The 21,067-nt window shown below is 41.0% G+C and overlaps 1 protein-coding gene across 1 annotated transcript in view; it reads left to right on the forward strand.

Annotated features, from left to right (window-relative positions):
• The window catches only part of LOC310936474 (transmembrane protein 266-like), a gene marked incomplete at both ends in the record, with an annotated part of 28,982 nt that extends 8,390 nt beyond the window's left edge, over positions 1-20,592 (forward strand). The window contains 8 exons of the mRNA XM_083900547.1: positions 6,820-6,974; positions 8,799-8,872; positions 10,174-10,230; positions 10,835-10,973; positions 13,293-13,408; positions 15,428-15,623; positions 19,132-19,194; positions 19,949-20,592. Coding sequence (XP_083756673.1) covers positions 6,820-6,974; positions 8,799-8,872; positions 10,174-10,230; positions 10,835-10,973; positions 13,293-13,408; positions 15,428-15,623; positions 19,132-19,194; positions 19,949-20,592 — 1,444 coding nt within the window. The remainder of the gene's footprint in view (positions 1-6,819; positions 6,975-8,798; positions 8,873-10,173; positions 10,231-10,834; positions 10,974-13,292; positions 13,409-15,427; positions 15,624-19,131; positions 19,195-19,948) is intronic.
• Between the last annotated feature and the right edge of the window lie 475 nt (positions 20,593-21,067).

Genomic DNA, 21,067 nt, shown 5'->3' on the forward strand with positions numbered 1-21,067 from the left:
GGAAAGGGAATCAAATTCCAAAAAAAAAAAAAAAAAAGTATATACGTATATGTTGTTCTCTCTGTGATAACTTTTGCATTAAAAACTAACAAACACATCCATCTCAACACATACATCACACACCTTTCACACTATGTGAGCTTGGTAGCTGTTAAAAAGGTTGTTGTATCCAAAAAAACATACCACTTTCTTGATAAATCAACTGACATATTCTTCTATCTATCTATTGGACACTTAAGAAACTTCCAAATCTGAGCTATTAAACTGTAAAAAATCAATAGTCACATTGTGTAATTAACACATTGTAATTAATATCTGCCAAATAACCACTTTATGTTATGAAAGCATATCAATACATAAAGCTGTGGAGAGGTGATTTATGGCTCCTCTCGTCCTCGATGACATGACTCGGAGTAAGACTAAGAAGCAGTTATATAAGTGCTGCACATAAACGGATGGAGTATTTGAATTAATCATGTGGTTGCCTAACAATACTGTGACTGTAAGAAGATACTATGCTAATAATCCTTTTGTTAAATCAAAGATTTATAATTTCTTTTCTTTTTTTAAAGGCCAGCCAGCTACTTCATGAGGAAATTGCATGTTAAATTGTGGATCCTGCTAAAAAACAAATTCGTCTTTCATGGGATATGATAGGAATCTAGTGTCCAGTTTATCATAATCTGGCAGGTAACCCTGATTTGCAATTAATCTTAAAAAAAAAAAAAAAAAACTTGTACTGAACATTGATCAGTAAAAAGATGATTTTAAATCTAAACAACATCTAAATTTGTGAAAAATAATTTTGACTTTTTAGTGTCATAATTATGACACTTTTTTTCATCTCATAATTTCAACTTTTTTTATCTCATAATGTTAACTTTTTATCTCATAATTTCAACTTTGTATCTCATAATTATTACTTTTTTAACCTCTTTTTTTATGGCAGAAACAGGCTTCCATACAGATTAAGACTCAAATTAAAACTTAAAATAAAATAAAATACAACCCCCTCCCAAAAAAAAACAACAAATAAAAAAAAGGAGAATGAGTGGTATAATACAAAGCTTGTCTTCCATTTTCTATTCATGTCGACTAGATGAGCATGAATAAATGTTTGAGCAAAAATCCCCTCTTTCACTTTATCTGATGAAACCATTGAGTGCTGTGAGGCTGACGGTCTCCCAGTGTGTGGTGGCTCTCTCTCTCTCTCTCTCTCTCTCTCTCTCTCTCTCTCTCTCTCTCTCTCTCTCTCTCTCTCTCTCTCTCTCTCTCTCTCTCTCTCTCTCTCTCTCTCTCTCTCTCTCTCTCTCTCTCTCTCAACATGGTGGTATCGATTACTTTCCCTGATTAAATCTCACTCCTCTGTTTCCCTGTCCAGCTCCGATCAGTCTCACCGGCAGTGGAAGACACTGACAGCTGTATCAACCTGCTCAATACACACTGGCAGCAGAGAGATAATAGGTGGACAGAGAAAGTGACAAAACAAGAGAGAAGAAAAATCAGAAATATGGAGGGACGTGCAGAGCTTTTTCTAGGGTCTCTGGGGGGCCGAGGAAAAGAGGGACCTATATACTGACCTTTAGATACGCCAGACTTTTGACATGTTTTATTGTTCTCTGTAGTGTCATTGGGCCTGTATCAGTTGCCTACCTTGTTGTTATGGCTCTTCATAATGTGGGAAATCACTATTTAGTTGTGGCAAAATGTCACTGAGAAATTCCACGGTGCCAAGTTGGAAAACAAAAGATGACCTTGTCCATGAGCAGCTCATGCCTGGTGGTTCTTTCAGCCTGTCAGGACCAACTGGGGTTAAGGAAACAACATTTTCCTCTCTCCTCTTGCTTTAATAAGACTCATTAATATACTGTGTGTGTCACTGGCAGTGTCGGTCTGTGTGTCCCTTCTGGTCTGGGCTAGTTTTTATCATGACATGAGCCGAGTCTCCATGGTGCCTGCTGTGATGATTATGACTCATTTTAATATCAGATGATAGACGCGACCTTACTACAACTCCATGGTTTAATACTTACAAACACACGTATGTACAGGAGACAGACACAGATTTCACTGTATGAGGTTTTCTATGCAGTTAATGTTTTTTGAGTAAGCTGCAAAAGTTGAGAAGTTGAGACACAGAATTGAAAGGAATATTATTATTATTCATATGTTTGGAATAGCATGAAACTTGGAGATGAGAAACACTATAAACTTGTCTTGGAATGCTGTTTTAATGACTTGTGCTTGTTAGCTGGTTGGTTTGAACAGATTTCTGACCCCACATGGTGTGTCGGTAAACTACAGTATGCTTTAGTGCTTGTTAATGTTTTTATACACTTAACATAGTGTATATTTTCACATACTCTTGTCAAGGTTCTTTCTGCATAGAGTTTTCATGTTCTCCCCATGTGTGCGTGGGTTTTCTCCCAGTTCTCCGGTTTTCTTCCCACAGTCAAAAAAAAAAAAAAATTGCAATATGGAGATTAGGCAAATTGGTCACTCTAAATTGACTGCAGGCGTGAGAGTGAGAGTGAATGGTTGTTTGTCTCTATGTGGCCCTGTGATGGACTGGCGATCTGTCCAGGGTGTACCACGCCTATCGCACTCAGCTGAGATTGGCACAGCACCCTCTGCAACCCTCTTGTGGAGGATAGCTAGAAAATTGATGGTTGATTCAGTTCTAGGGTGTTAACTTATGCTAATGGTTGAATCATACCAGTAACACCAGTGATTCCCTAATTATGACATGTCAAAATGCCTGCTAACCTTATAGGGAACATGTTTAGAGTCCATGTTTACTTGTTGTATGGCACTGGCCTCATGGTTTTGTCTATTTTTTTTGCTTCCTTTCAACAGACAAATAAGGCATGAAATCATTTAATGTAAAATGGATTTCAGTGGCGTACTACACTCTACACTCTTAGAAATAAAATATAAGGTTCTTCGGCTTGTCCTCATAGGAGAACCCTTTTTGGCTCCAGGTGGAACCTTTATAAAAAGGTTCTACCCTTTTGGAGGGTTCCACCAAGAACCCTTTTAAAACCCTTTATTCAGGAAAGGGATTTTAAAGGGTTCTCTGGATCAAAATGGTTCTTACTGGAAACATTAGTGTTACCAAGAACCATTGAAAAAGGGTTTTTCAGAATCAAATGGTTCCAGGTAGAACCTCAGCCCTTGTAGAAGGACCCTGTTGGAACCCTTATTTCTAACATGGTACTCGGGGTGGATGCATGTGATAAAGCGTCCTATAACCATGGAGGTTGTTTGAGCCAGTGAAATTGAAGTTCTGATGATGTCTCAAAGAGTTTAGACATTTCTTCCATGCATTACACCTGAATCAATTAGAAAAAAAACGTGTGGGAGGAGAGGGTGAATGAGAATCTCGCCTCACCCTCATCGCTTAGTGGCACCAAGGCTCTAATGTCCAGCTGTGCCGGTGAAACAGATCAGAAGCAGCCAGTGAATATTTGAATTACACCCTGAAGGAAAGTCATTCTCTCATTCCGTGCTTAAAAGGAGAAACAAGACGTTTTTAGCCCTTAAACTTTATTACCACTCATTCAGTTTATGGTTTAAAGAGGAAAACCCCACAATTATTGATACTATGGAATCATAATACTTGTAGAATAAATCAGAAACTCAATACAAATCTAAAATACAACTTTGAAATGCACACCTGTTGTGACAAAAACACATTTTATCATGTTGCCATGATTGAAAAATGTTTCTGCAGACCTCCATTGTAATGATTTCAGACATTTGAGGTAACACCACCCATGTCATCTTGCAGACAAAAGGCCTATGTGTCCTGGCATGTAGGGAGGAACACAGTATGACAACAATATGTGGCATCCACTGTCTCGCCAAGACCCCGGTGGAGCCGATTCTGCACCATCTGGAGCGTGCACACTTGTTCCACCCCACGCAAAGCCAAGAAGATGATTGCTATCAGCATGATTACACCTCTATTAGATTAGCCTTGCATTATTTACTGGAATGTAGCGCCGCTGCATGCCAGTCTTATACAAATAATTCCATCTGAGAAACCAACAGGAGGCCGGAGTGATCGACTTAACATCCGCTGAAAATGTTTACTTTTTTTTAAACGATGTTTAAATGTGTTACTGGAAAATCAGAATCTTAATCAAACATATTTCCATTCTAACGCTGTGCAGTTTCTTCTTTCTGCAGAGATGTGTCTTTAGTAATGACTAAGTTATGGTTAGCGCATCATTCTTCACATTCCAGGCCTGAAATGATATGAACTGTTTGATTTGAACAGAACCTTCAAATCATCAAAAGTGCACGATATGGAATCATGATGACACAGATGCTGAATTCATATCATCCCATTCAAAAGCACATCTCGGATCATTTCATGGACAGGAGTTTCATTTATGCCAAATCTTCAAGGAGACGCGTAAACGTGGTTCAATTGGCTATAACTACGTTCTAAAACGGGGGGAAAACATTCTCATACTTCTGTGATGAGAGCAACATAATCAGTTTTGCAACCACGGTGAAAACTGTGCCATTTTGCCACCGTTGCAGCCCAAGTTAGTGCCACGCCAAGGAATGGAGACATGATCAGAGGAGGGAGAGGCTCTGCCAAAGTCTGTCTCCTTGTGCCAGTGCATAGGGAGAAGGGAAAGGTAGTGGGCAGATCCAAATTTCCACTCCAGCTGGAGAGCTGGTGAGAGACACCGTTTCTCTTAGCTCCCACTGTCAGCCCTGCTCTGTCAGACTTGCCCACTATTTCAAAATAGCATTGAGCCATGTTGCCAAACCCTTAAATGGTCTAATTTCTGTTGTCATTTACACTGTCTGGCAAGATAAAGATGTCTTTGTCCTGAAATATTCACCTCTCAATTGACTGTAGGTGTGGTCATTATGGTTTGTCCTGTGATGGACTGGTGACCTGTGCAGGATGCACCGCACCTTTTGCCTTATGTCAGCTGGGACCGGCTCCATCCCCCATGTCATGTGGAGGATAAAGTGGTAGAATAAATGAATGGAGTATCTGATGTAGACTCTTTTTTTTTTACAAAATCACATTTTCCACATGTTTTAACAAACAGTTCTCACTTTGCTATGTGGATGTAATTAGGTCTTTTATTCATATCTCACATGCACACAGTGGTGTCTCACACCACTGATTTATCTGAACACAAAAGCAGCTTCCTCTACAGTGGTTCCCTTCATTGCCACAGTAAAAAGGGAGTCCATCACTATTCTGGTCACACCTACAGCCAATGGTCAAAGTCACTAGTTCACAGAGCTCCACTGTCTCTTTCTCTGTCAATATACGCCTCTGACTGCACTCACGCTTTCCCCTCCGCCCATCACCAAGTCTCTGTGCCTGGATTTTTATAAGACATCACCTTTGATAAGTGTAAACTACCACCCTCTGTTGGCCATGAATAGCCAGAACAAACCATCCACACACTACTCAGTATTTCACTCAACAATGTGAAACAATCTGAGGTTGGGAAGGAGTACTGAAATGTTCTACTCAAGTAAAAGTACCACTATTTTGATAACATTTTACTTTAAGTACAAGAAAAAGTACTGGTGTAAAAATTTACTCAAGTTAAAGTAAAGTATATATGTAAATATGTAAACACATAATGTATCAGTCAAAATGGATCAAATATCACAAATGGTTTAACTTTCTCAGTCACTCAGGGACCTTAATTAGCGCCAAATCACCTGTCCTCATGAGTCTCTGCCAAAGTTTCCGGTGCATCAATTTATTTAACTCAGTTACAGATGTGATTTAAAACATAGCTGATTATCAGGAGATTTGATTATCAAGTGAGACAGCCAAGGACGGAGTCAGAGATGAGTTAAGTTGAAAAGCTTTATTGGAAACAGCTCAGATCTGAGGAGAACTGAGACAATGCCAAACATGAATAAGTAGATGTTAACAGTTGGGCATCCTCTGTCAGTCTGCCTGTGAGTCCCAGAGTTAGGGTTTTGGAGGCCTTTCTCTGCTGATACGGTACCTAGAGCTGAACTTTGGGAGGACTGCATAGTTGAGTTCATCAGTCCTCTGCCCCAGTCAGGTTAGGCACAGCGAAAATATGAAGAGGCACATTCTGTACAAATGACTGGTGCCAGTGCTACACAAGGCCTTTGTTATTAGCAAGTTGCAGCTGGCACTGTCCTGAGTTGTTTGGGTTTGTGCTTAAGAATGTAAGCTGCTAATTTTAGAGAAGGCCGAATCATTTTTTTTTCTCTTACGATAAAAAAAACATAGACAAGTACATAAAAAACCTACTCAATTAACGCAAGTCAATGTAATTCATTACTTTCCACCTCTGGAAACAATGACATCATGATTCCTTCATATCTATCTTCCATGATCCATCCATCCATTATCTACCGCTTTTTCCTCCACCAGAGGGTCACGGGGGGTGCTGTGCCTATCTCAGCAGACATTGGGCGATAGGCGGGGTACGCCCTGGACAGTTCGCCAGTCCATCGCAGGGCCACATAGAGACAAACAACCATTCACTCACACACTCACACCTACGGTCAATTTAGAGTGACCAATTCACCTAATCCCCATATCGCATGTTTTTGGACTGTGGGAGGAAGCCGGAGAACCCGGAGAAAACCCACGCACACACGGGGAGAACATGCAAACTCCTTGCAGAAAGGCCCTTGTTCCGAAGTTGTCCCAAACGGGGCTCGAACCCAGGAACCCGGGTCTTCTTGCTGCAAAGGCAAGAGTGCTAACCACTACACCAACCGTGGCCCCATCTTCCATGATGTGGTGTGAAAACACTGAATTATTCTTGTGTTTGTCGTCCTCAGGTCTAACTGGCTGAAGCCATGCTGCGGTCGTCGCGTGGCCCTGTGGCAGGTCTGTCTGCTCAGCGCTGGCTTCAACTGTGTCCTGGTGGCCTGTGTCATCCTGGTGGTGCTTTTCCTGTCGTTGGAGCTGCTCATAGACACCAAACTCCTACAATGTAAATAGTCTGCATGAATGGCTGCTCATGTACTTACTCCTATTTTGACCTTTATTCCTATTGAGGAGTTGTTCGCCGAGCCTGCATAGTCTACATCAGCAAAACAATGGGTGATGATCATAGAACATCTGGGAGGCCCTTCAGCTTTTAACAGAATGTTTTTTTTTTTTTGTCTATAGTGCTAGTCTTGCATTACCACTTACATATAAACAGGGTCATCACTGCAAAAGTCTTAGAGTAACACCAGCTTTGTTGTTTTTAAATTCTGTGATCTTTGACATTTTAGATTGGAATGATGTGACTAAAAGTTGGTCTTATATATTAGATATATTAGATATCAGTGAGTTGAACTAACATTTGTTATAGACCTGGGATAATGCTATACTATGGATAACATTCACATCATAACATTTCTAAATCTTCCTTAAAAAAATCATTCCTTTTTCTTTATTTTATGTCCAAACTTTTGCAAAAACAAACAAACAAAAGTAATATGAATGAGCACAGTTTTAGAGCGTCAACTAACCATTATTTTCATAATCGATCAATCTGTCGATTATTTTCACGATTTAATCGAGTAATCTTTTGGTCCATAAAATGTCATAAAATGTTAAATGTTAAATGTTAAAAAAGTGTTCGTCAAACCTGGAAATGATGATGTTCTCAAATGTCTTTTAACATTTAAGAAGACAATTTAAGAAGCTGAAACAATCAATCAAACATCTTGCTTTAATCATGCAAAAAGCTTCAAACCGATGGATCGATTATCAAAATTGTTGACAATTAATTTAGTCATCGATTAATAATCGATTAACCTCTTACAAGAGGTTTTAAACTGTATCACACTGTACACACCTTGTATATAAGATAGATGGACTACACTTTTAGAAATAAGGGTTCCAAAAGGGTCCTTCAACAAGGGCTGAGGTTCTACCTGGAACCATTTGTTTCTGAAAAATCCTTTCCTGAAGGGAAAGGTGCTTTGGTGGAACTCTCCAAAAGGGTTCCAGGTAGAACCTTTATAAAAAGCTTCTACCTGGAGCCAAAAAGGGTTCTCCTATGAGGACAAGCCGAAGAACCTTATCTGGTTCTACTTAGCACTTTTATTTCTAAGAGTGTAGCTTTAAACTGACATGCTACAGTCGATCCAATGTGGTAACATCAGGTGTAAGACGTATCAATAGTTTTTGATTCTCTGTATTTTTTAGGTGGTAGCACTTTACACCACTGGCCTTGTGCTGCCACAGTCACTCGTGTCACTGCTGTGTGCAGTCATGTCAGTCACAAATGGGGGGGGGGTGGCATTTGAGCTGGACGGTAAATGTTTGTGATGGCAAGTGATGGAGAGAGGCGATAATGAACAGAGTCTCTTGTCTACAACAGCAGGCAAACATTCTCATCAATTACTGGCTAGTGTCCAGTCTGATGATACCTGAGTCTCAGTGGTGTGAACTAGTGTTTGTCCGCTGCCAGTCCTGCAAGACAAATAGAGGAGAAGGCAGAAAAATGTGGGAGGAAATGAGCAAGAAAGCACACACAGAGTTTAGTGGGAGAATGGGGGGGGGGGGGTAAATACAGGTTGGCACTGGAGATCGATGGATGAGCTCTGAGATATGGAACGACCTAAACATGCTGTTGGACAGTTTGTCAAAGTGCTGTAAGAGCATGGGATAAAATAAATCCTGACAGGAAATAGATTTCACATGACTTTCTGCTCCATCAGAAGAAAATAAAAGCAAGTTTTAACTCAACTCAGGTGATAAAACCTTCAATTAAATTAGATTTTTTTCTGTGAAATAAAAACACTGTGTCTTCTCTCAACAGTTTCCAATGCTTTTCAATTTGCCAGCATTATCCACTGGATTAGCCTTATCATCCTGTCACTCTTCTTCTCAGAGGTAAGATGTGTGTATCTAACTCTGTGTTATATAGTTTGTATTTAAATTCTGTTGTTCTTGTGCGGTATTAAACGATCATCAGAGCACTCCAGGGACAAATGAAACTTTCTTTAAACTTAAAATTATGACCTGCTAGAGGCCCGAGGGAACTCATGTAGGTGGCTGTTATTTAATTTCCATTCTTGACCATTATCCTTCAATCTTTCATCTTGTCAGTATTCAGCTTTAGCTTTAAGGATGCTACCTTGAGGCGGACGGCTGAAAGTTTTAACCACTGTTTTAATTAGTCTTAATAAAATTTGAGTCATTGTTAGATAAAATAGTGTCTTATCATCAGTCTGGAATTGTGAAAAACAAAAATGGACAGTGGAGAATTTGGCCCACAGGCCACTCCAGTGCAAACCAATTACCCCAATGGCCTTAGCCCTAATGCCCTAAAAACCAAACATTAATTACCAGGGAGCCAGCAGCAGCAGCAGCAGCAGCAGCAGCAGCAGCAGCAGCAGCAGCAGCAGCAGCAGCAGCAGCAATAATTACAGCTGAGCTTAATGAGCAGTGGGGATGGGGTTACAGTAATATGAGCCATCCAAACATTCCACCCACTGACACCACAGAACAAGAATCATGTGGGAATCGTGTTACATACTGTAGATGTAGCTTATTACTAGGTGGTCCCCGTGCACCAATCAAGGAAGAGGATGTGAACATGTGGGCAGAGCCTCAGCAGTTCTCATTTAACACCGCGCTGTTGTCCAACATGTGCTCCACATGATGGATTAGTGGCACCACTTGTACATGACTCTCCATGCTAATTGGATTGTAAATCAATGGGGCTTTTTCAACAAAGAAGCCCACTACTACGGGCATTCATAGAGAAGAGTGTAGGATCTTGACAGGCGATCACATTACAAGTGTTGTGCCTTTTGTAGGTCACTTATCAATATCAGGTTACAGGTTTGCAACTGATAAAGTCTTATTAGGGATGATTGCTACAGAGCTAATTTAGCAATGAATACTTAATACTTGCAGGTTAAATAATAATAATAACAACTCTTGTGTCTTTTTCCAGATGTTTTGGTGCATCACAGTCAAATAAATGTCATTGTGTGGGCTCGTTTTATTTTGAATTTAAGTCTAAGACATGAGTCTTAAGATTCAGGTATCGTTTTCTTGAATTATTACTGTTTCTGCAGTATAAAGGAGATCCAAAGAAGAAAAATGGATTGTGCCCAGGGTCACATATCATTTTTTTCCCCTACCTATTTTAACGTGTCCATTTATCTCTATCCCGTCTGTCTCAGACTGTCTTCAGAATCGTAGTGCTCGGGATCTGGGACTACATAGAAAACAAAGTTGAGGTGAGTACGCCTGTTTATTATTATTATTCTAATGTTGTCCTTCCAAGACCCCAAAACCTTTAGATATACAGCCAGTTTAGCTGTTTCTTCCCATTCCTGGTGTTTGTGCTAAACTAAGTGAAGCAAACATGCTGTTGGTGGCAGATTCATTTTTACGGCACGCAATCACATAATTGAGGTCATGGCTGGAAGGTTGTTCACGGATTTGGGAGGGGCTTGTAACCGACCACATTTCTACATACAGTATATGAGATGTGTGTACACTCTTAGAAATACAAGTGCTAAGTAGAACCATATAAGGTTCTTCGGCTTGTCCTCATAGGAGAACCCTTTTTGGCTGCAGATAGAACCCTTTTGGAGGGTTCCACCAAGAACCCTTTTAAAACCCTTTATTCAGGAAAGGGGTTTTAAAAGGGTTCTCTGGATCAAAAAGGTTCTTACTAGATCCATTAGTGTTTTCAAGAAGCCTTGAAAAGCCGTTTCTTCGGGAAAGGGTTTTTCAGAAGCAAATGGTTCCAGGTAGAACCTCAGCCCTAGTAGAAGAACCCTTTTGGAACCCTTATTTCCAAGAGTGTACTGTATGCCTGTATGCTGCTCCCCTCAGGTGTTTGATGGCGCTGTGATTGTGCTGTCGCTGGCGCCCATGGTGGCCTCCACCGTGGCCAATGGGCCCAGCAGCCCCTGGGATGCCATTAGCCTCATCATCACTCTCCGCATCTGGAGGGTCAAGAGGATCATCGATGGTGAGTAGGGCCAAAAATCTGTCCATCAAAACTGTGTGTGAGAAACTGATACTGTACGTACCAAGGAAATACGCCATCTCTCCTAACTCCGAAAGATCACGCGGGAATCAGTTGGCTCAAGCTAAATCATCCCATTTTCTCCATGGTTATACATATTATTTACTATTCAGAGCAATATGGCTATTGATTTAGCCTCACACTAAATTGCTGCCACTCTGCTACTCTAACTTGTATTGATTGCAAGGGGCTGGTTAAGTAGATTCAGACAGGCTATAATGAATATAGTGGTCGCTCTCCTCTATGCTAATACAGACAGGTTCGATATGCGTGCGGAGGTCACCCTCGATACACGCGCCTCCGCCTGCATACAGGATCAGTGGCATTGAGACCATAAATGAGGTCAGTGTCATCTGTCCAGTGACAAAGTGTCCTGATTAAAACTATTTCCTGCACTGGTTAATTTCAGGTGACTGGTCCAAACTCTTATTCAATTATAAAAGACACACAATCAAAGCATGAATTACTTGAGGAGTAAAATGCACTATAGTGTTCATTGTTTCACGCCACTGAGAGTTTCAGGGGAAAACGTGCTTCTTAACATGCAGTGTTGGTTTCCAGGGAAAGGACTTATGGACTGATACATCTCGACCTGTTGACTTTGATCATTGTGAGTGATTGAGTTTTGTTGTTAGGCAGGCGGCATCACACCTCAGAGAGGGGGAACAAAAAAAAGTCGCACACAAACCAATGAATGTACAGCTGAGGGACGCGCTCAGTTATCACGGGAGAGAGATTGAGTCTCGCGCATGATTAGCTTGATGTGTAAAGAGGAGATGTTTGTGTCGTGGAAACGCCGAAAAGTGAACAGCATCACAATGTGTCAGGACCAGAGAAACTGAGCTCAGTTTCTTAGCAAAGAGATACATGTCGTTGTCGATTGGAGAAACCAGGCTCCCAAAAAAATCAGAAAATGGATCCAATAAAAAGAGATTCACTGTAATCACATCGCTGTTGCTTTGCAGCATAGAATACATGTCTACATGGCTTTTCTCTGTGTACACCAGAGGTTAATAAGACACTCTAAATTACCCCGAGGTGTGAATGTGAAAGTGAATGATTATTTGTCTCTGTGATGGACTGGCGACCTGGCCTGTATGTACCCTGTTTTTCGCCAGCTGGGATTGGCTCCAGTGAGCCTTGACCCACATGTGGAGGATAAAGCGGTAGACAATGGATGAACTATCTGTTGTGAATAATCATCACCACACACACACACACACACCAGGACACACCGCTTTGTTATTCGGATGACTGAAAAATGTGACAACAGGTATTGAAATTCACTCAGAGTACCCTGTTTGAGACAAGCTTTCCGTCATGTGTAAATAAAATGTGGCGTGAAATTGTAAGAAGAGGAAATCATCTTGTCAACCTGCAGGTTTGTCTGAAAAATAGAGACAGATTTAAAACAGGTCAACGTGTATTGGCAACCCTACACTCTTAGAAATAAAAGTGCAAAGTAGAACCATATAAGGTTCTTCGGCTTGTCTTCATAGGAGAACCCTTTTTATATAGGTTCCAATTGGAAACCTTTTGGAGGGTTCCACCAAGAACCCTTTTAAAACCCTTTATTCAGGAAAGGGGTTTTATAGGGTTCTCTGGATCAAAAACGGTTCTTTCAGGTAGAACCTCAGCCCTTGTAGAAGGACCCTTTTGGAACCCTTATTTCTAACAGTGTAAGTGAGATCATGTCAGAATCCGTTGGATAAACAAATTAGCTTTGAGCTGAAAAACGTTTGTGCCAAAATGCCTTTGCTGTGGATTGAGAATATATCAGATACACCAACAAGTGGTAACACTTTATAACAAGTAAACACTATTAGCATTAGTGAAGCATGAATACATATTGAACGCATGAATACTCATTAGTATGTATTTTATAAACACAGTTATACATGTTTTACACATACAGCTGAGGAACAGTGTCCAAATAGCTGCTGTACTCAAGCAGCCAATCAGCATCCACCTCCAACAAACCATCTCTTTGATCGACTTCTTTTCCAAAGTGTCTCACTAACTGACACTTTATAGGTATTGTTCACAGGTCCCAGGTGAAATGATGACTGTATAAACTGGAGATGCAATATTTTTCATGAACCATTGTCTCTGTGAAACTTTCCCCACTTTGTTATTTTAATTGAGTGCATGTGTAAGGTTTCTAGCTTTAACAGTGACCTTTGACTTGACCCCATTGTGTTTTACCATAAGTATTAAATATAATACCATACGCTCTCTCTCTCTCTCGGTCTCCCGTGATAGCATACGTGCTACAAGTCAAAGTTGAGATGGAGCTGGAGATTCAGCAGTGTGAGAAGACCAAGGCTGTGAGAGAGGAGCAGCTGGAGCGTCTCACTCAGATCTGCCAGGAACAGGCTGTGAGTACAAAACACCTTAGAGTTACAAAATTAGCTCGTGAGCTCACAAGGGGCAAAACCAAGTGGTAATGTTAGTCCAAAAAAAAAAAAACAACAGCAACATCTACATATGCAGGACAAGTGTGCCTGCTAAAAAACATCAGGTGTTGGTGAGGAACAACAAGTAACAATAGCCTATGGTTCAAAAAGTGCAAGTCAATCATGTATTTATTGATTTCCATTATGCTCTTTTAGCACCCATGTCACTACACTCTTAGGAATAAGTTCCAAAAGTGTTCTTCTACAAGGGCTGAGGTTCTACCTGGAAGAACCGTTTTTGATCCAGAGAACCCTATAAAACCCCTTTCCTGAATAAAGGGTTTTAAAAGGGTTCTTGGTAACACTAAGGGTTCCAGGTTCTCCTATGAGGACAAGCGGAAGAACCTTATATGGTTCTACTTAGCACTTTTATTTCTAAGAGTGTATTGGATTCTCTAAACTTTCCATAAATTACTACAAAACCTTGGCAGCCACAGATAAGTCAATGTAAAACAAAGTTTAAAATAGGCCACTCAAACAACTACAAAAGGATTACTTGTGGTCACACACATTATTTAGGTTTAAGGTTGTTTAAGTGTTTCTATACACAAAATAAAAGTGCTAAGTAGAACCATATAAGGTTCTTCAGCTTGTCCTCATAGGAGAACCCTTAGTGTTACCAAGAACCCTTTCTTCGGGAAAGGGTTTTTCAGAAGCAAATGGTTCCAGGTAGAACCTCAGCCCTTAGAAGAACCCTTTGGGAACCCTTATTTCTAAGCGTGTACCACATAGGGTTCTGACTTACTGCTTGAATTCAAGTTACACTACTGTCATCAAATCTGAAAAGAAAAAAAAGTCTAGAATTGTCACAGTGTGTAGTTGATTACAACGACTCTATGTGAAGCTGCCAGCTCACCTGCCACCAGAAGAGGGCAGCAATACCTCATGAACAGGTCAAATCTTTCCACTGGTTTCATGACACATCATCCTCAGCTCTCTCACACACACTGATAACACGATGGGGAAGATCAGACTACACTCAGTTTAATCATGTGTAGGACTGGCACTCGACACAACTAATAAATATAGTTCATGTAAAAGTTTCTGAAGGACATGATTTGATTTTTTCAAAAGATTTTGTTGATCAAACTGGCAACAGATGTAATGTACACTATCGTAATACTTTGTAGTACATTAACATATTTCCAGCAAACTTGATCATTACTGCCTGTAAAATTGTTTTCCTTTTACTATATTTAACACTGCAACTCACTGTTTCCTCTCAGAGCGATGAAGCATATGGATACACAAAACAGCATACAGCTGAAATACTAAAAATAACTTTCTTAATAACGAACTTTGATGTTTTGCAATAATAACCCATGACCTATTAAGTCAAGGGACCGGATATACAAATACAGACTGTTTTTCATTCTTTGTGTTTATGGTGAGCTATGACTCACAGGCCCACAGTCCTTTTTCTATATAACGTTTCTGTTCACTGCTTTTAAATGTATGCAGATCACAGTTAGTCTTTTTTTGTATTTCCCCCATATTTCACATTCTTTCCCCTTGATTTGTTCGTCTCTTTCCTTCCCATCCTGTTATTCTTCTTGGTACCACTTTAGATTTGGGAACACATATTCACCATTAACTAGGTGCTTACTAACATGCGTATAAGTAGCATACTATCCCTTAATTAGTAAATATTAATATTAATAATATGTATTAACACCTTATGTAGGAAAAACCTTAATTCATGTGGTAATAGAGGTAGAATAATGTGTCAATTATGTGCTTAGTATTTATTTATAAAGGGCTAGTATGCTACTTATATGCATGTGTTCCCTGATCTAAAGTGTTCTCATCTATCTCTTCTCTTATCTGTCATTTTTCAAATACCCTTTTACTTTCCCCCGGATCATTCACACTCCTGACCGACTACGCTTCTCTCTTTTTGATCCACATGGACGCGCTCATGCAACTCAAAATCACGTGCAGTTTGAGATCAGGCAGCTGAGGGCTCATCTTGCGCAGCAGGACGTGGACATTGCAGCAGAGCGTGAAGCAGCCATGCAAATCCACCACGTTTGGGGGAAACAGGGCAGAAGTTTCAAGGTTGTCGAAGGCTTGACTCCTGGGGAGTCTGATGATGAAGGTGGCCAGAGAAACCCCAGGGAGTCCAGTGCGACTGCAGGTACAGTACGGTGTCTAAAGCAGTATGTTTGTATTCTTGGTTGAACTGATTGAAAAATGGATGATTTTATGAACTGAAAGTAGGTTAATTTAAGACAAAAAGCCCATGTCATGACAGTCCTGAGACAGGTGCAGCATAAAGTATGTACATAATCACGTGGAACAAAAAGTCTTAAACAGCGTAACATCAGGTGAACTGAATGCCACAGCAGTGTAGAGTTAATCTGAAGCAGTAGCCCTGGGGCATCTCCGAGGCCAGGCTCTTAGCGCCTCCATGCTCAGACACAACACCCATCTGACCGCAGGCGCACTGGGATCAATATGAAGGGCAAAAAAAGCTTTTAGGATCTGGAGAATTCTGGAGAAAACAAGCATGTTCTCCGACACCATGTCACTGTCTGTCACTCCCCAACTATCTTTCTTACTTCCCGCCTTGTGGCAAAACCAAACCAAACCAACGCAGGCCACTGGGGCTATTTCAGGTACAGAGTGCTCTGTGAATTGGGTCTTGTTAAGAAGGAGTGGGCTGCTGTCAACATCTGTTCCCCTTCACCTGCAAACCACAATAGGACACCAGGAGGCTCCATAGTGGCCACAAAATTACCCTGAGGGCATAGTGGAAAATCTGGCTCTCAGAAACAAGTGGGGAATTTTACAGAAACATGGTCACTGGGATGAGCACTTAGACCATGCAGCTTAAGGCAAGTCAGGTCAACTCAAATCAAGCCAAGTGTGTTATGTGTACTGCCCAGATCTCAACGGGCCTCGCTCTCACACACACACACGCAGCGAGCCACCTCACTATCAATAACTCTTATCAACTGTAGGAGACTCACAGATGGTTTTAAACACCTCAAAGTACTAAAGCATGTCAATTTAAATCACATCCAGTGACAATCAATGCAAATCAATGAGCCGGTGGAGTTTTCTCTCAGACGCCAAGAGACGACTGTCGTCACAAAGCACTTAGTCCTGCACGAGTACAATAAAAGAGATTTACTGCAGCAACGAAAGATATACGCATGTTCGGTGAGCAGCAAAGTTTGAACTTGTGCTTTTGTCTCCATAAAACGACACAAAATTAAAGCTTAAAGGATATGAAACATGTTTAAAAAGTAGCAGGATTGCTTCTACACTCTTAGAAATAAGGGTTCCAAAAGGGTCCTACTTCAAGGGCTGAGGTTCTACCTGGAACCATTTGCTTCTGAAAAACCCTTTCCTGAAGAAAGGGTTTTTCAATGGTTCTTGGTAACACTAATGGTTCCAGTAAGAACCATTTTGATCCAGAGAACCCTTTAAAACCCCTTTCCTGAATAAAGGTTTTTAAAAGGGTTCTTGGTGGAAACCCTTTATAAAAAGGTTCTACCTGGAGCCAAAAAGGGTTCTCCTATGAGGACAAGCCGAGGACCTTATGTGGTTCTACTTTTATTTCTAATAGTGTAGGACTAAGCGTCTGCAGTCATCATATCAGTCTGTGAGGTTTCATTGATTGGAGTAATGGTCGGATCGATGCTAACATCAGCACACAATGACAATATTGGACCATTCTGACTTTATAAGGCAATAACTGAGATGTTTAAGTCGGGACCGATATTGTGGAACCAACAGATCAATAACAGAGTATGGGGTACAGATAAACCAGTCAATATCCCAAACCATGACGCTATTATCTAATCAAATCTAAAATATGAATGATTTTGTTCACTTCATTCTTACTTTTAGTATTAGCAGTAAGAATGAAGTGTATTAGTATTAGTAGGTAACCATCCTGGGTTCTACTCTCCGCTTCTTCATGTGTGGTAAAATGCTGGCTAACATCTGAACTTAAAGGACCTCATCGTCCTCATCGTGAGACAGATGACAGGCTGCTAACTTGACTTTCTCAGAAAGAAGAGCAGAGCCTTTTTACGTATGCTGGGCAGCCCGTTCTTTCTTTCTTAAGACTCATGTGTTATTAATTGTGGAGTGATTGTCTTAGTCTTGTTTTAGTGAGTGCAATGCTTCCTCTCCAGGGGGTGGCCCAGGGATTAATATTTTAGCCTGAAAAATAAATGAAATTACCCATCAGAGTCTGCAGCATGTCCCCGGGGGGGAAGGGGGCTAGCACTCAGGCTACTCTGGGTTCGCACTCAGCCAGCGGACAGTGAGCTCAAGGCCAATCAAGCGAAACAGAAGAGCACGGCAGATCACAGCCAGTCACCACACACACACACACACACACACACACACACACACACACACACACACACACACACACACACACACACACACGAACAAAGAGCCCCCATTCCCCTCATCCCTGTAACCAACCCCACCCCGCCACTGTCCACATCTATATATCTGGTGCACTAAGGTGCAGCTAATGCAAAGCGAAGCTGTCAATATTGTGTTGTAAACATAGGAGATATTCTCCATTCGGAGCAGTTTGCGGCTGTTAAGACTGAAACGGACCAAAGTACGTACAGAGGAAAAGGTGTGAAATGCAATTACAATCATTTACACTTGATGTGACCCTGTATATGAACAGTCACCGTTGGTTGCTAATTCATTACAATTATCGTGTGGATGTGTTTGTCTATTTGTCATAAGGCGGAGGTTTAAAATCAATCAGTATCAGTATCAACCGCAGGTGTCTAAAATAACATTGATTGATTGACAGAGAAAGGGAGTTAATGACAAACGGAAACGATCATGGACATAGAGGCGTCTATGAGAAACTTACCTATCAATATGGAAGAAGAAGCAGCGTTTGCTAATAGAAGCAGAGAGATATGGTACATGGGCAATTCGATGATGCATGTGGAATTTTATTTTGTTAACAGGCACAGAGATGAGTGGTTGTTGAGTTAAAATGAGTCAGAAATGTGCAGATATACACTACTGTTCAGGTAGGTGATCGTACATACTTCTCTGTGTAGTGTCAAGGTTTTGTCTCACCTATACAATTTTATTGTGTTTTCCATTAAAAGTCACACTTTTATTCATCAAAAGAGTTGCAAAATGAATAGAAAAATATAGTCAAGACATTGACAACATTAGAAATAATGATTGTTATTCAAAATAATAATTTTGCCCTTCAAATATTGCTTTCGTCAAAGAACCATCAAAACAGTTTTCAGCTGTGCTAACATCATTGCACAAGGGTTTTTAAGGGTTTTCTAATCATCCAATAGCCTTCTAACGCGGTTAGCAAACACAATGTACCATTAGAACATTGTAAATGGGCCTCTATACACCTATGTACATATTCCATTAAAAACCAGACGTCTGCAGCTAGAATAGTCGTTTACCACATTGACAATGTATAGAGTGTATTTTTGATTCATTTAATGTTAAAGTCATTGGAAAAAAAGTGTTTTTCCTTCAAAAATAAGGACATTCCTAAGTGAGCCCAAACTTTTGAACGGTAGTGTATAGAAAAAAAGATACTCAGATAAACCAACATTTTGTCATAACATGTTGTGAAAAATGAGCGTCTCTTCATTTTATTTATTTTGAATTGAACTCAGATCCTGTTGGCCACGATGACATGAACAACTACATCAGCCAATACTACAGCGAAGCCAGCAGTGGTAAGAGACGATGAACACTGAGATTTTGTGAATGTATTCTGCAACAGTGATTAGCATTAGTTAAAGGTGCATTATGTAATAAACCTAAAGCAACTGGCCATAAAATCCTCCTAATATGTCAGAGACTTAGGAATAATGTTCATATAACAAACTGAACTCACCAACAACAACAGTACAGCTAAAATATTTACATTTAAAAAATATTTTGGAGACTGCAAATCATGTTTATGTTTTGAAATCATGTTTTGGCATGTGGCGCCACCTACCCATTCTACCAATCATTGCAGTCTCAGCTGCCGAGCAACCACGGGTTGCCAGTTACGTCAGAAAACGAAACCTAAAAGACCTCGGTATTTTGAATTTGAATGTAGTTTTTGTCCACATTCTTACAAATGGCACCTTTAAGCATTAATAAATACTGAATTCATCAATTATCAGGCGTGAATACTCATTAGTTTGTAGTTTATAAACACAATTATACATGTTTTACTCATCCCATCAGCTGAGGAACAGTCTCCGAATCGCTGCTGTACTCAAGCAGCCAATCAGCATCCACCTCAAACAAACCAGCTCTCTCATTGACCAAGGGACTGCTGTCTCACCTCTCTGTGTGTGTCCAGCAGTCACTCAGTACATGAACAAAACATTTATGTGTGTACTTATTATAAAGTGTTACCCTCATTGCATTTGCATAATATTATCTCACAGTATTTGCGTTTGATCTATTTTATCTGTGATATGGCTGTCTTTGAAGATCCCGGGGGTCCTGGCTTAGGCACTCGGGTCATCACCATGGCAGCCATTGACGTTCACCTCCCCACCGGTGTGAATCCCATCCAGTCAAACCCAGTGCTCGCTGTGGAGCGGGTGGGCAGTGCTGTAAGTGAATCCTCCGGCAGCGTGCTACAGTCCAGTGGCAGCATGACGGCCCGGCCTCACAGCCTGAGTAGCCACACCCTGGCGTCATCTGTGACAGACTGCAGCAGCAGCAGCACAGCTCACGACCTCAGTCTGAGTTACAGCTCTCATCGCTGCTGCCCTCCTCCATTCTCAGGCCAAGACCCCAGGGACCCCAGCATGGTTGTTCAGGAACTGCTCTCCTCCCTCTCCGAGGACTCATGTCTGGCCCAGAAGGGCCTGGCGGTCGACCCTGTCAACCTAAAGCTTCCCAGCCCCACAGGCTCAGAGAAGGCCAGCCCTGAGCTGGACAACAGAATAAACATCTTCAATCGCAGGAACCAAGAGGAGAGGCGTGGCCAAGGAAGAGGCTGTGTGCTGTTGCAGACCAAACCGCTGATCCATCTGCAGAGCAGCAGCAGCACTGAGCCGTCGCTGGAGGAGAAGTACCGGCTCCTGGGACCAGCTGACACACCTCTGGGACACATGTCTAATACATAAACTACACTTACACAGAAACAGGGAGCTTTTTTTTTCTTTTTTTTTTTTCTCCTTTAACTGCCACCATGTTTGGCAAATATCTGAACTCTTGTGGCAGGTTAAACCTTACTAGAGGGACCACATAGGGTATAAAACGTTTCTCCTGCTGTGTGTAAAGCCAATCTTTGCCAATCCAGAGCATTCTTAAGCCTGTGCTTCGAGCTGACGCTGATGCTCCTTAACGTGACATGTTCAGAACACTATAACAGATGATGATGAACTCTGACCTCCCCAGTTCCCCCCCCCCATGATTTCAATTTAGAAATGCCCTGGAATAGCACAAAAAACCCCACACAACTTACCTTCCAGTAACATGGGAGATGAATGTGTTCTTGGACACATTTTCATCAGGAATTCTCACTTTGAATAGGTCCTAAATGCACTGAACTGAACATGAATTAAAACCAGCAATGGGCCATTTTAGCCTACACTGAAT

Source organism: Microchirus variegatus, assembly GCF_963457635.1.
Source record: "Microchirus variegatus genome assembly, chromosome: 14".
NCBI lineage: Eukaryota > Metazoa > Chordata > Actinopteri > Pleuronectiformes > Soleidae > Microchirus > Microchirus variegatus.